The sequence below is a fragment of the Coenobita brevimanus genome, chromosome 116, assembly GCF_032717465.1.
Source record: "Coenobita brevimanus isolate Jiangsu-jjx chromosome 116, ASM3271746v2, whole genome shotgun sequence".
NCBI classification, from domain to species: Eukaryota; Metazoa; Arthropoda; class Malacostraca; order Decapoda; family Coenobitidae; genus Coenobita; species Coenobita brevimanus.
Window position 1 is genome coordinate 12276720 of NC_137069.1, and position 17092 is coordinate 12293811.

Below are 17092 nucleotides of genomic sequence, written 5' to 3' on the forward strand. Positions count from 1 at the left end.
CAGGAAGGACATGTCCCTGATTGGTGGTACGTGGACACACATTGCAGGAACGCATGAAACTATCTATGTCTCGTCCCATCCCTAGCCAGAAAAAGTCAGCTCGGATACGGCCGTGGGTCTTCCTTTTGCCCATGTGACCTCCTGAGGCTGAACAATGACCCCATTCTAACATGTACTTGGTGGTACTTGGCGGTACTTGGCGGGAACGACAAACTGCAGTCGAACCTCGCCCTCGGGTGTTCGTGACTCACGGTAGAGCCATCCTTGTTTGCGAAGGAACTTGGCTCGACCTCCCCGTGAATACTTTATCACTCTACCCTTTTGTTTCTTTCGCACGACGGCAAGTGTCGCGTCAGAGTGTTATTCTTGAACAACAACTTGGCTACACATCAGATCTTGCGGCGATTCAGTGGTCACCAGGGTGACACAGTCTGGAGCCTCAGCCATGGCTCATGTTACTGAAGCCGAAGTCTGAGTAGCATCATCTTCGGTGCAACTATGCTTGGCACCTGGAATATTGCCTATGATTAGGTCAAATAAAGGTTCTGGCATGACAACTGCAAGTGTCGTTCCAGTGTAAAATGGAGATGCCACCTGGATACGTGCCTCAGGGAACAATCTCACTGATCCATCAATAAGGCTAGCATGGATCTGTCGACCTATGTACTGCTCAGGCCAAACTAGACTCTGCCTGACAGAACAACCTGAGGACCCATTGTCTCTCAGGACCTTCACAGGAATGCCTCCCACAAACCCTGGCTGAACAAGGAAGGCACTGTCACCTGTGGGAGGGCCTGTGGAGGAAGGAGCTAGCCACTGATTAGGCTGTTGAATAAATGATGCGGCAAACATGTTGCCCTGTGAACTAGATACCTGAGGGGTCATGCTCACCATCTGAGGAGCTGGAGCATTGACCACCTGTGGAGGAGGGTTCACTGTCACTGTGGGACTAGAGAACTGTGGGGGGGTACCCGTACTGGTAGGGACGTGACTACCGTACTGCTGCTGAGGAATGAAGGTTGCATTCGCCTCCTGCCTCCTATTCACTTGAGCTGGTGGTGAAAAGGACAGTCCTGACGGTCGGTTGCGTGGCTGATACTGCTGGTGGTTAGGGTACTTGTTGTACCTCTTCCACTCAAGCTTCTGAGTGTTTTGCCCCTGGTCCTTCCTCTGCGGTTTTGGACCTTGGCCATTACTCTGAGAACGGCCTTGTTGCTGGGGTTCAGTCTGAGACGGTTTCCCAGATTTATCAGGTTTCCTGTTCCAGGTATGCTGCTTGCGAGTTTGATACCTGTATGCAATGAAGAATGCGTCAGCCTTCTTCACCATTTGGCTGGCATCTCTTACCTGGCAGGTCTTAAGCTGAGCCATAAGTTCAGTAGGCCATGACTTTTCTAGCTGCGTGTGCAGCATAAGGTCAGTTATCCCCTCACGCATGGAAGGAGTTTCATCTTTCTCCATCCACTCATCTAAGTAAGCAGTAAACCGGTCAAGAAACTGAACAGCAGTCTCTTTATCCTGTAAATGCGCCCTCATGAACTGACTCTTGGCATCGTCAACTGTGAGGCCGTACGCTTTGATGAGTGCAGCCTTCATCATCTCATACGTGAGATTGTCTCCACGAATTCTGTGGAGAATATCGAGGGCAGGGCCCTCAAACACGCTAAGAAACTGAAGCCGCTTAACTGCATCATCCAGCTGGTACAGTTGAGCCATGTCTTCAAAACGAGCTATGTATGGCTCGATTCGCTCGCCTTCCTTGTATGGGGGAAGCTTGATGTGTGGGGTCGCCATAACATGTGCAGGGAGAGCGCTCGTGGAGCTTGGGCCAGCTGCACCAGATGTGTCTGAAGCCAAGGAATCTCGCTTGAGCTTCAGCACTTCAAGTTCATGTTTTTCGCGTGCTTCTCGCTCGGCACGTTCGTGTTTTCGTTCTCTGTCTCGTTGTTCACGCTTGTATTCGCATTGTTCTCGCTCTTGTACTAACTCGAGTTCGCGTTGTTTTCGCTCGTGCTCACGTTCCCTCTCACGTTCCTCACATTGTTTTCGCTTGTGTTCACGTTCTCTTTCGTGTTCTTCACGAGCATCTTTCTCACGTTGTTGCTCGTAATTAAACCGTGAGAGGACATAGCTTTGGATTTTTTCTGGGTCAGTAAGGCCCATATCTTTGGCTTCCTGTACATAGATGCTGGTGGACATGATGCTAACTCTATCTAAGTAAACTAGCGACTCAGTACTGACTGCAATTTTTTTCAGAGAAAGATGACAATAATCGAGAATAAAGAATATAGGCACAGGTTAGTGGTGACCAGTATTATCTAATTAAATTGTTAAAGAAAGAAAATTAAACAAACAACTGACTGAAAACTATTATGTAAATTAATAAAAATGAATCAATAATCACTACTAAGATAGTGCCAATAGACTTTAATGATAAATACTTAAGTATGAGTGAGTATTATTTCGTGAATAACTTTTGAGCTAGGAGTTAATATCCTGGAATGAGGTCACCAATTGTCATGGGGTTTTTAATGTATATTCAGTATTAAAGGATATTTTTCAGTAATACTGAGAACAGGACAATGAATTGTCTTGTGAAAATCAAGCAATGATTACTTTATGCCAGCTTCGCCGATTCTCTAAGGACGAGAATTTATGAACTTTCTCAACAGTACACAGCAGAGACTAATTCCTCACAATTGCTGTTTGTTAGTACTGTTAGCCTCTGGATAGAGTGACTTCACCCCTGACAATCAATAACTAATGCTATTAATGATAACAGGTTCTTGCTGATGCATTAACACAACGGATTTTAAGCTTAATACAAAAGGACTGGCCTAAGTACCAATTATGAATATCAAAGCGTTTATGCAAACTAGGAGGTATAAGTGAAATAAGCTCAATATGGAAAATAAAACACGAGTTTACATTACATTAAGCTCAAGAAAAAGAACTGTTAAATTTATTGATTACAAAGAAATGAAGTTACGTTACATTTCAAAATGAATTCAAAATAAGGAGATCGCACTCACTCGCTCACTCAAAAGTTAACTCTTAAACCTAGGAAAAAAAATGAAAAGAAAATACTGGTCAGAAAAGTGGACAAAGCGGATGACTGGGCGTCGTTACTGGAAGGACACTGCACACGCTAAGTCTCTCACCAATCACGCTAGGTGGGAATACGGCAGCGGTGGGAACTGCGTCGTTGAGGAAGGACACTGCCACACACACTACCTGCTTCCGCTGCGTACAAATCTTGACTGATCCAAATTGTGGGAGAGAGGCGAGTGTCGTGGCCGCACTAACGGCCAACGAGTGTGAGTGATACACACCTGCAATTCACTCAAAGGTGCTAACATCGCGCACAAGGACGATCACTTATGAAATAGTGAAAAATGTCCTGAAAAAACACTCCCGATCGGGTGAATACGTAGCAGTTAAACTGAGCGATAAATACTGGGATTCCACTAGAATTCACGGTTTCCCACCAAAGTTAATGTCACGAGTTTATTCAGATACTTAATCGCGCCGACTCGTGACATAACTATCACTTTAGATTACAAAATCACTGTCACAAAACATCACTAAATATGACTTCTGTTATATGTTTGTTTCTAAGTCACTTGGAAACATTTTTTCTTTTATCTTTGAATAGGAACAGGACAGTAGTGTAAATGTGATATTTCTAATAATAAACTAAATAAGTAGTTTCTCTAGGAAATTCAGATATCCTTGACAGTGTTTCATAACTTGTTTAATCATAATTATCATCATCATCATCATCATAATCATCTTCCTGAGCAGATACCTCTCTAGTATGTTCATTGCAACACTCTAAGCCAGCATTACAGCAACAAAACAGAACATGACATCTGGGACACCACACAGCCACAACGCCCAGAGGAACATGGACGGTTGGTGGAGCATCCACATTTAATCAGCTGCAGAATGTTGGTAGGGACAGGAGATACAATAGGTGGAAGTGTGGTTGGAAGAAATTATGTTCCGTCTTCACTTTCATACCATCCATACTGTGTGGGATCTAAAACTGGAGGGTCGGAATCTGCAGCTAATTTCCAAACAATGACTTGGATTTGAGCTCGGCGTACATGCTGAACAAAGGCATCTTGCAATGGAGGCAATGACTTGAGTTTTGGGGCAGATGTAATCTTTGCATTTGCAGTTTTAGCCTTCCACAACTGAGAACGGTGAACACCCATATCACCTTCATGTTTGGAGCCATAACAAGCAGCGATGAATGCAGTCACTTCAGATAACAGGTCTGTTTCATCTGCTCCTATCTGACCAATCAAGTTGAGCTGATGTCCACTAAGGAGGGCTTTCAAAGCTGTGGCTTTTCCAATGCCGAAAAGATACGAGACAGTGTCGCAACCCGTTAGGGCATGCACCCCAGGCAGCTATTTGGCAATGCTTTGGTGTTTTTGTGCTGTTTAGCGAATGTCAACTGTTGTTCTTCCAGCACATGGGCTCTCCATACTGACATTTACTTCCATCTTCGCCTCAAGGTAGAAATAAACCAGTAGGGTAAAAACGTCTGTATCTTCACAGATCACTTTGAAGTGTGTTATCACTGGCACCTGAGGCAATTCGAACCAAGTGTTGAATGATGATGACATCAGCTTCTTCATGGTGTGTTTTCAGATCTTGTCTCTGGAAAGTTAAATTCTTCCATACTTTTACAGGTGTGGGATTTTTTCCAGTGATGACCAGTTTGTTCTGGTTGTTCATAGTGTGGGTGATTAGGTTGTCACAAATCAAATCAGTTAGTTGGACTTTATTGTAGGTTACACTGAGAACTACTTTTTGGGCTGGAAGTTTTGTGAGTAGGCTGAGCTGATGTTTTCGACTTGCATCTTTACTTGACCGACTGGATCTTGTCATTTGCTTTGTGCTAGTTTTGATGTATCTGTCAAAAATGAGGTAAACATCACAACGTTCTAGGTGGTACTTAATGTTACCCATAAAGTTGTTCAGGTATATTGGCAAAAACCAGTAAATGTATTTTCATATATTAGGGTATGCCAAATAGAAAATGTTGATGACCTGTTATATATACAAGCTTTTTATTATCATAATTGGATTCCTTGACCATGAAAACGTGTTAGTAAACACCAAGTTTGTGCTTCTAAGTTTCTTAAAAGTGCAGATATTGGCGAAAAACTAGATTTATCGATATTTGGTGGTGGCCATTTTATTTTTTGGCTCTAAAAAAAATTCCTCAAGGGTACCAAGCTGGCACCCGGCTGATTATGACTCAGGGTTGGTCACAGAAGGTGTTTCAACAAAAAAAGTTCATAATGACGCCAAACTCTCTCTCCGCTATACTCCTTTCACCTTATCTTGGCCCAGATTTTCGTCCTTTTGCAGCTTATATCACGAAGATCACTGGCTTGAAAAGGACATTGATACCGCTCTACATCCTTTCCATGGCACTTCTTCGTGACTAGCATCTTATTTTAATGTCGCTATTTAACGTAGCGATCATGATGGAGTGATGGAAGTTTTAGGCCAAGTAAAAGTAGAAACGGTATAAAGTATAGCAGTGATAAGGGTTATCTCAAAATATTTATCCACACACACACACACACACACACACACACACAGCAAAAATATGGGATGCAGGCTAACCACATCTACCAGGTACAATTGTTCCTTAAATTTCCTCTATCGATTTTTGTTTTGTTTTTTTTTTCGCTCTGTTTTGCGAAGAGGACATTACATTTCTTTTTCCTCGTCTTCTTCGGACAGGCTGTGATGGCGGGTCGGTGGCTGTGGGCGGCCCTTTCTACCCTGCTGGTCACACTGGCACTGCTGCTAACGCCGGGTAAGTAAAAAATGAATAAAAAAGAAAAAAAGAACTAGGTTTCTCTCTCTCTCTCTCTCTCTCTCTCTCTCTCTCTCCAGTTTTCACCTCGCTATGTCTCCAAAATTTTTCCACCCCCCTGTATGGATCTTATTACCAATTTCGTAATAAAGAGAAGAATATATATATATATATATATATATATATATATATATATATATATACAGCACGATTCAACAGTTTTCTTTCACTGCCTCGGAAATGTGAAAAAAATTCATGGAGGCTCAAAAATATTCAAATTGGTAAGAACGATTTTTATTTTTTTTTTCTCCTTGCTTTTTGTGGCGTATTTAATAATTTGTAATAACTTTTTTCTTTCTTTACCCAGGCGATTTTCACTACTCGTCTCCGCCCCAGAGGGGCTCAGGGACGGGTATTGTTTTCACTCGGTTTGTCTGTTTGTATGTTTGTCTGTCTCTCGGTCTATCTGTCTGGCTGGTAGCAACGTTACGCGAGAACTATTGGTGCGATTTTGACTAAAATTACGGGTATGATGGGCTATGACTGTCTGATCACTTGATCAAATGTTGGGCCAAATTGGGTCAAGGCCCAGACTGTAGGGCCAAAGAATGTAAAAAAAAGCGTTTTTCGTCGTAACTACTTTCAAATTTGTCATATCGACATGACACCAAAACCTAAAGGTGCATCTTTCAAAAATGCATCCTATAACATGCCTCATTACATCAGGGAGGACACCCCCTAGTTGGCGGTAGGAGGGTCAGTGTCAGGTGGGTCGGGTCTAAAATTTCAGATGAGCATAAAATCGTCAATTTTCCCCCGATTTATTCCCAATATGTTATGTGACATCTTGACTAGATATCCTGTTGTGTTTATACATCAACACTAAAATGACTGCCGGGGATGGGTTTGCTGTGCCTTGGCACTGTTTCTTGTTTATTTTAGAATTAATCGATTTGGAAGTCAGGTATTCCAGATTTTTTTAAATGCAGGGAAGTAGGAACCAAAGGCCTGCTGGGAAGATTCCCCCCCCCCAAAAAAAAAAAACTAACTAGAGAGCCAATTTATTCCAGACTTCTTTTAATGGAAGAAGGAACCAAAGGCCACAAACCCACAAGATTGTTCGCTTCAAGAAGAAAAGATAAACAAAATAACCAGATAGTCAAATTCAAGCTCCTTACATTTCGAGATGCCTGGACACACTGGGTTTAAAAGACTGGAGATCATAGGTGTGTGTGTGTGTGTGTGTGTGTGTGTGTGTGTGTGTGTGTGTGTGTGTGTGACAGGAAAAGTCATCATTACGTGACGGCCACACATCTTTTAGAAACTACAGTGCCGAGGTGGGTTCGAGCCCCACACAGGTGAGGGTATTTTGATGTCGATATAATTGCAAGAATGATAGTGTCGGGATGGGGTGGGGTGGGGTGGGGTGGGGTGGGGCAGGGTAGGGTAGGGTAGGGTTGGGGAGGTAGGGTGTAGGGGTGAGGTGGGGGTAGGACCAGGAAAGCATACCCCCTGAAAATAGGTCTTGTTAAGTACTTGATTGTTATTTCCCAAACTCCCCCAACAACAACAACAACAATAACTAAATCCAGAACAAACACAAGACTAGCTCACGTTCCTCCCATTACCCTGGTTCTTGCTAATACCCCGTTCACACATCGCCGAAAGAGAAGCCGAATGCATGCCGAATAGGCTTCGGGAAACGTTCGGCGGTCAATTCTGGGCTATTCGGCGCACTTCGGGAACGTTTCGGGATGTTCGAAATGGGTTCGGGCAAGTCACCGAATATTTCATCAAACATGAAATATTCGGTGTGACCTGCCCGAACTCACTTCCTCGGGACGCCCTCGGGTCGCATTCGGTAATCCTTCGGTATGCATTCCAAGCATTCAGTATGCATTCGCCGATGCATCGCCCACAAAATTACCGTTAAAAATCGGTACGATGTCTGCGATTCATGAATCGGCGAATATGGACAGAATACATACCAAAATTATACCGATTGTCCCAAGAATGTATACAGAATTTTGAACACCGCCCACCAAGGCATATATAAAAGGCCAAAGCATCCCAGTCACACTTTCCAGAGCTAGGAGAACGGGCGCACTACAGCATCTACAGCAGAATGGAGGCGGGATCCGAAGACCCGTTCCCAGAGGACTCCAACCCCCACTTCCAAGATTGCAGCCAAGATTGATATATAGACACGTCTGACATTTGTAGACATCAAAATTTCACTTACCTGTTCTCGAGGATGCCAAAGGCGTTCTCGACCACTCGTCTTGCTCTGGAGAGGCGGTAGTTGTAGATTCTCTCCTCATAGGTGTGACCTCGGTTGGGGAAGGGCTTCATCAACCATTCTTGAAGGGCGAAGGCATCATCTCCAACGATGAAGTAGGGCACCGGGCATTCGCCATCAATTAGAGGTTCTCGGGGAGGCAGTCGAACTTGGTTATTCGAGAGCACTTTGTGTAGGGTTGAGTTGGTAAATACCTGGGCATCGCAAGTTGCCCCATTGGCACTCACATCCACAAACATGAATTTGTAATCACTGTCGACCACAGCAAGCAGGACCAGGGAGAAGAAATCCTTGTAGTTGTAGTAGTAGGATCCACTTTTGCTAGGAGCACGTATACGAATGTGCTTGCCGTCTATCACTCCAACGGTGTGATGAAACTGCTACCTTCGTGAGAAGCCCTTCGCAACTTGTTTCCATTCCTCGGCTGTCGATGGGCAAACGATCACCTTGTCCATGTACTCCGCGATGATGGCCCCACACGTCTCGTACACGATGCAGGAGATAGAGTTGGGAGGTACTTGGAACCCAAAGGAAAGGCTGCGGTAGTTGTCCCCGGTGGCCAGGTACCTGAGGGTGATGGAGGGCCTCAAACCTGCCTCCAAGGGCTCCCGCCAGAAGGTGCGCTGCTTCTCGATGCGAGGACGAATTCTCTCAAGGAGTTCACAGAAGAGGTCCTCGTCCATGCGTAGGAAATTGCGAAATGATGTCCTGTCCTCCAGTATCAGCTCCTGCAGAAGGTTCTCCCATTGGCCAAATTCTTTCCGTCGTTGAAGCCAGTCACGGGACCAACAGGACCTCTTCTGGCGAATCTTGCGCCTCCTCTGGGGTGGAATGTGGTCTTTTTCCTCGTCTTCCAGGTACAGGTAGGTAGAGCAGGGAGTCAGTCTGTGTTTTGCTCCACAGGGCCAAGGCTTGCTTGTTGACTTCGCTGGGGATGACTGCTGTGATGTCCATTGTTGCTCTGTTGGAACTGGGCGTGTGATGGGCTTTTTGGTACGCGCATATTTATACACCCCTGGGTGGGCGTGGGAGGTTCGGTATGCACTCGGGATGCCCTCGGTACAGCATCGCCGATGCATCGTCGATGCTGTACCGATGTCGCACCGAAAAAATGACGGTTAATTTTCAAAATAGGAGTTTCGGGTTGGCGTCTGTGCGCATTCTGTTTGCGTTCGATTTGCGTTCGGTTTGCATTCTATTTCGTCGGTATACTGTCGGCGACATCAAACAGACAGCAGACAGAAAGGCCAAATTCGGGCAGTTTGGGCCCGATTCTGGCCGAATCCAGGCCGAATACGGTTCGGCGAGCATTCGGCATCTCATTCGGCGATGTGTGAACGGGCCCTAAGCCTACTAATACCAAGTCGGTTCACTTTCCCTCAGGGCGCAGGGAGGCGTGGCTTGTGTGTGACGTCAGTCGGCTTAACTAACAGAAGATGTATAAAAGGGCAGACTCAAATTAAACATTTATAATAAGGGAAAACGAAGAAGGGGAAGAAGTGTGGACTCGTTTAACCGTATAACATAGCAGTAGGTTCCCTCACACCCCTACGCCTTCCCTCACACCCCCGTACCTTCCCTCACACATTTCGGTCCCTTCCCTCACTTCGGACTGAAAATGTGTCATGATCTGGAGAATGCAGCATACATCCACTCACCACCACGGTCAGGAGCCAATGAACCTGGGTTTCGTGCCAGCTGACGTCACTCCGATGCTCCGCCTCCTGCGCCAGCTTGGACCCGTTTTAGATGGAAGTGATCCGACTTGGTATTAGTAGACTTCGGGTTCTTGGACGCAGGTGTGTGTGTGTGTGTGTGTGTGTGTGTATGTGTGTGTGTGTGTGTGTGTGTGTGTGTGTGTGAGAGAGAGAGAGAGAGAGAGAGAGAGAGAGAGAGTAACTTAAGACATATTCAAGGAAGAAACGAGAGAGAGAGAGAGAGAGAGAGAGAGAGAGAGAGAGAGAGGTTTAAAGTAACTTGAAGACATAAGTACTACACACTTTAATTTCATTCCTGGGCTGACGTAAACAGACAATTTTCCACGCCGGTAATCAGATCTACTAATATTAAAGCTAACAGGCCAGAAAATGACGCCGACGTCGGACCAGGGCTAAAATGACGCCACCTCTTACCTCTGTATGTCCTAAGAGTTTTATGTGATTTTCCTGCATTTTTTTTCTCATTTTTAAGTGTTTTTTTTTTTACCATCAGGCGAATGTATAATAAGTAGAATATTTTATGATGCCCTGCTCTGTACGATGCTCTCTCTCGCCTCTCGATGTCGTACGTTCCCCATCTTCCTGAGTTTTATGTGATTTTGCTGCATTTTTCTCGTTTTTTTTTTTTTATGCCACCAGATGGATTTATTATTACTAGAATTTTTTTGACGGTGTCCAGTGCAGTAACGATGTCACCTCTCACCTCTGTTATGTCGTCCGTTCCCTGTCTGTCTGAGCTTTATGTGATTTTGCTGCATGTTTTTTTCTCGTTTTTTTTTTTTTTTTTTTTTAACCACCGGACGAATTTATTATAACCAGAATATTTGGTGATGCCCTGTGCTTTACGATGCTATCCGTCACCTCTTCATGTCGTACGTTCCCTGTCTTTCTGAATTTCGTGTAATTTTGCTGCATTTTTTTTTTTTTGGGGGGGGGTTACACCACCAGACGAATTTATTATTACTAGAATTTTTTTTGACGGTGTCCAGTGCAATAACGATGTCACCTCTCGCCACTGTTTGTTGTACGCTCCCCACTGCCCTGATCTTGTATGAATTCACTACTTTTACTTTCTTTCGTTTTTGTTTGTGTGTGTGGATAAAACCGTGGGCAGACAGTAAGAGATTGACGATGCCGCCTTTCACCTCTGTTCGTAATGCATTATCCGCTGCTCTGAGTTTATTTGAAGTCGCTATGTTTGCTTGTGCTTAGTGTGTGTGTGTGTGTGTGTGTGTGTGTGTGTGTGTTCATGCATTTTCGTGTTTTTGTGTGAAGCGGTGCTAGTGACGAATTTGGATACAACCCAGGGCAGTCACAGCCTTGTCTCCCTTACCTATCATCATTTTCCCTGCAAAAAGTCCGTGCCAGATCAATTTTCCCTACGGCTTAGAGGACATTTAGGACAAGGCAAGGATAAGGAACGTGACCTTACATCGTCTTTCGACCAATATGCCGTTGTTTGGACTCCCCTGACCCTAATGTGACCTCATAACCAAGTCTCCCTCATCCTAGCCAGCAGAGGAAAGTGAGAAGTAGAGGAGGTGAAATATTAGGCGAACTTTTATATCTGTGCAATTATACCATGCCTCTCGCAGCTTAGCAATATTAGCCAGCAGAGGAAAGTGAGAAATAGAGGAGGTGAAATATTAGGTGACCTTTTTTTGTCTACGTTTGTTCACCTTGGATGCGAGTCTCTCTCTCTCTCTCTCTCTCTTTTACACACACACACACACACACACACACACACACACACACACACACACACACACACACACACACACACACACACACTTCCCCTTAACCCAAATTTATACTCTCTCTCTCTCTCTCTCTCTCTCTCTCTCTCTCTGCCCCTTTATATCACATCTCCTTTATAGCCCAAATTAACAAAAAGACGACTTACTTTTTTTCTCCCTCTCTCTCGACACACACACCACGTCACATAATCAAGCAGCCAAATATATTCAGTGACTTAATTGTTTGCCTTCTTGCTTGTGACCCCGCGTTGCAAAGAACTGAAGCGGATGATTGACATTTGCAACTCACAACTGATCTGCATTTCGCCTCACCACACGCACAAAGAGACAAGCGAGCACACACACACACGTAAATACTGACTCACACACACACACACACACACACACACACACACACACACACACACACACACACAGGCGTACGAAGCTCCTTTAAGACTGCACAAATACTTCGAAAATCGTTTTTTAATAGCAAATGAAAATGAACGTCATCATCATCATTATCATCATTATCATCATCATTATCATCATCATTATCATCATCATCATCATCATCATCATCATCATCATCATCATCATCATCATCATCATCATCATCATCAGGCTGAGTCAGACTAATGCAGAACAATGGCCTCTCCCATATTTTTTTTTCCTCTCAGCCTGTTGCATCCAGTCCCAGCGAATCACCGAATTATATATAGGTTTCGGTAATTCTTTCATTATTACAGGGATCTTACCGCCTAAGAGCAGCAAGAATTAGCAACCAAGGAGACGCGCCACCGTGTTTAAGTAGCTAAATTATTCAGAATAAATTAGAATATTCTTACCCCTTCGTCTATCTATCTATATACCTAGGCTGCTTCCCCCAAGGAAAAGGAGGTAGCCGAGACAGGACGACACACTCCCCATTTGCTCATCCATTCAAACACATTCATTCGCATCTTAGCCCCAAAGGGGAGAACGGACAGATCCTCACCGCACCACACCGCACAAGGGTCAACTGCGCAATGCAATCAGTGACATCCGCAGCAGGGCCCGACAGCAGAACTGGTTTACCCCTGCCACATCATAACAGACCCATCCCCTTACCCGCACCTGACCTGACTAGCTGATCAGACCAAATGCGGGAGAATATCCCCTCAGGGCTTTGTCATCACTTATTCACAATTTCTCTCCATTTATATCTGTCACGTGCAGCCACTCTTCCTTGCTCGACAGACATCCCTCTCGCATCCAACGCTCTCTTCACGCTGTCCATCCATCCTATTCGTGGTCTTCCTCTCAGCCTTACACCTTTCACATCAGATCTAGTTATCTTTTTCACCAATCGCTCATTATCCATTCTCTCCATATGCCCAAACCATCGCAACACCCTCTGCTCAACTCTACCAGCCATCTCCCGAACAACTCCAGTTCTCCTTCGCACTTCATCATTTCGCACCCGATCCATACGCGTCACTCCACACATACTCCTCAGACACCTCATCTCCATTACATTCAAACTTTTTCTCTCTGCTACACCCATATTCCTTGTTTCAGCCCCATATAATGCAGTCGGTACCACAACACCCTCATACAGCCTGCTCTTTACATCCATTCTAAGCGAACAACATTTAAACACTTTTTTCATTCCTCCCAGCACCTTTCCTACTTCATTTATTCTAAACTTCACTTCTGCATCTATTCTTCCATCCACAGCAACATGTGACCCTAGATATTTAAAACAATCACCTCCTCAAGCAACTCACCATTCAAAACTATATTCATCCCCCTACCATCTACCAACCTTGTACACTTCATCACTTTACTCTTATTCTCATTTACTTTCAATTTCCTCCTTTCACACACCCTTCCAAACTCCTCTACCAACTGTCTCAATCTCTCCTCTGAATCAGTCACCAGTGCAGTATCATCTGCAAACAGCAGCTGCTTCAGATTCCACTCTCCACCATCAACATTCACCAGACTCAGACCTCCACCTAAAACTCTTGCATTCACCTCCCTTACAACACCATCCATGTAAATATTAAACAACCAAGGCGACATCACACATCCCTGTCGCAGCCCCACTCTCACAGGAAACCAATCACTCACAGCATTTCCCACTCTTACACACGATCTACTATTTACATAAAAGCTTTTCACTTCTTTTAGTAACCTACCATCAAGTCCATACAATCTTAAAACAGTCCACAAAGCCTCCCTATCAATTCTATCATACGCTTTCTCTAAATCCATAAATGCCCAAAACACATCCTTGCCTTTCGCTAAATACTTTTCACACACTTGTCTCACAGCAAACACCTGATCAACGCATCCCCTCCCTCTCCTAAAGCCACACTGCTCATCACCAATCACTCCCTCTATACCCTCTCTAACTCTCATAATTAACACTTTACCATACACCTTACCTACAACACTCAACAGACTTATACCCTTAAAGCTAGTACATTCATACTTATCACCCTTGCCTTTATACAACGGGACCACACAAGCACTTGCCCAGTCAATTGGCACCATACCTTTCTCAAAGCACACATTCAACAATCTTACTGACCAGTCAACAACAGTCACTCCACCACCCTTCAGGCATTCCACAGCACACCCATCCATACCTGCAGCTTTCCCTGTTTTCATCTCCTTTACTGCCTTCTCCACTTCCTCCTTCGTGATCAAAGAATCATTTAACTCTCCCACCACATTTATTCCTTGCACCCTTCCATCCGCCACAATCTCAGCCACCCTTTCCTCCTCTATATTTAACAATCTTTCAAAATACTCTGCCCATCTCTTCCTTACTGCATCCATTTCAATTAACATCTTTCCATCCCCTGATTTTACTCGTTCTTCCTTCCCAGACTCTCCCTTTCGCACCCTTTTCACCTCCTTCCAAAACATTTTCTTATTCTGTTGAAAATTCTCTGTCAGCCGCCTACCCCACCTCTCATCTGCTGCCACTTTAGCATCACGCACAGCCCTTCTCACTCTATTCCTCTTTTCCTTATACCTTTCATATGACATCTCATCCTTCCTCTGCAGCCACACTTCATATGCACGTCTCTTCTCAGCCACAGCCATACTTACTTCCTCGCACCACCATTCACTTCCTTTTCTTACACCACCACCCACACATCTCACACCACACACCTCTTCTGCGTGCCCCACCACAGCACTCTTAAACAACTGCCATTCCTGCTCCACGCTGCCATTTTCCCGATCTTTCACTGCGTTCCACTAATCTTTCAATTTCTCCTGATACTCTATCTTTTTCTCTCTTTTATCCAACTCACTCACTTTCAAAACCTCCCTGCCACACCTAACCCTCCTAGCTCTCACCCATCTCTTACCTACTCTTAACTTTCCCTCCACCAGGTAGTGGTCAGACATACCTCCACCCTCCCCTCTCAGAACTCTCACATCCAACAATCTTCCTATTACATTCCTAGACACAACCACATAGTCCATCAAAGCTCTATCAACAACCCTTCCACCCTCCTGTCTCACCCATGTATACTTATAAATATCTTTCTTCTCAAACAGCGTATTCCCAATCACCATCTCTCGCTCAACACACATCGCTATCATTTGTTCCCCATTTTCATTTCTTCCAGGCACACCATGCATACCAACTACGCCTTCAACTGCTACATTTCCCACTCTAGCATTCAGATCTCCCATCATTACCACATTCACATTCGCTCCAAAACTCTGCAGACACTCATCAGCATCATTCCAGAAAGACTCCCTCTCTTGTTCATCCCTTTCACTACCAGGCCCATATGCACTCACAAACACCCACAACTCACGTTCAAATTTCGCTTGCACCCACATCAGTCTCGATGACACCTCCTTCCATTCAATCACACATTGCTGTACTTCCGGACTCACTAACAAGGCCACACCTTCTCTTACCCTTCCTCTATCAACACCTGACAATCTTCCATTCACACTTCCAAACATAGATTCCCCCTTCCCTTTCATCTTCGTTTCACTCAAAGCTAACACATCCAACTTTCTTCTCACAAACATTCTCCCACTCTCCTCCCTTTTAGCCTCAATCGTACTACATCCACGCACATTCATAGACCCAATCTTCAGGGTACGGGGATAACTCCATCCCCCATCCCTTTCTCTGGCCTGTCTCTTTTTAGGAACTAAAAAAACAGAGGAAGGGGTCCCTAGTCCCCTCACCCCGCCCCTTTTAGTCGCCTTTTACGACACGCAGGGAATACGGTGGCAGTATTCTTCCTAACACAACCTGGCCGCAGAGTAGTAGTACCACCCCATAGTGCGGCCAGGTTGTGTCCCCCCCGCCACAGGGGGGGACACAACCTTCGTATAATCCCCTAATCCTAGCAATTGTAGTAGCTGTAATCCCAGGCTTATCTGAACGTGAACCCGGTGGACAACAGGCTGAAGTTCCTCTCCTCTTGCAGTCCACCATCCTCCTTTCAGTGGGCATGGAGAGGGGGAGGGGAGGTATGTTTTTATAACCAAGCTGCAGAGCCAACTATACTCGTTTTACTCTAACTTGGCCAAAATTTGCATCTCTCCATCTTGAATTTCATATTGTAACACCATATTTACGCTAGATTATGATGCTAGTCACGAAGATGTGTTGTGGAAAGGATGTAAAATGGTAGTATTGTCTTTTCCAAGCATTGACCTTAGTGAAATTAGCTACGATGGAACGAAAATCTGGGCCAGGTTAATGTGAAAAAACTATAATCATATCAGTGCCACCACGAGATGGCCCTCACTCCAGCACCAGACACGCCATGCAGTAAACAAGGTGTTTATTATTGTATACGTTTAAAATTCAATTATTCTAAATTATTTTAACCTTCTCTTTTAATCTCCAAGCTCTAAGGAGAAATAAACCCGTGCAACCTGGGCGTGTGTTGCAGAGCCTTGCCTGTGTTGCAGAAGGCGGAGTCCCTTTTTCTCAGGCGCTTAATTCCTCCCTTTGTCCTTTGCAACGAGGTAAAGGGCCCGGCTTTCTCGACCAGCTGTTTACATTTACACTGAGCCTTGTGATTATCTGGGCAAGGGGTGAGGCTGCTGTTTAGACGAAGGCAGTTTTTATGTTGTGTGAGATGGGGGTGGGGGATAGGGAAGGGGATGTGGAAGTGGAGGAATAAGGATGGGGGTTAGGGTGGGGGTGGGTGGGGGATGGGGGAATGTGTGTGGTGTTTGGGGGGGAATGTGTGTGGTGTTTTGGGGGAATCATGTGTGTGTGTGTGTGTGTGTGTGTGTGTGTGTGTGTGTGTGTGTGTGTGTGTCTGTGTGTGATACGAAGCGACAGTTCATCATCATCATCATCATCATCATCATCATCATCATCACCATCATCATCACCATCATTATCATCATCATCATCATCATCACCACCACCACCACCACCATCATCATCATCATCACCATCACCATCACCATCACCACCACCTCTCCTGATTTTCCTGCCTCATTTTCC

General features: G+C 44.8%; 1 protein-coding gene across 1 annotated transcript in view; it reads left to right on the forward strand.

The window, feature by feature from the left end:
* Nucleotides 1-16368: 16368 nt before the first annotated feature.
* Nucleotides 16369-17092, forward strand: part of LOC145418790 (uncharacterized) — a 10041-nt gene continuing 9317 nt past the window's right edge. Inside the window, exon 1 of the mRNA XM_080287122.1 lies at nt 16369-16402. Coding sequence (XP_080143248.1) covers nt 16369-16402 — 34 coding nt within the window. The remainder of the gene's footprint in view (nt 16403-17092) is intronic.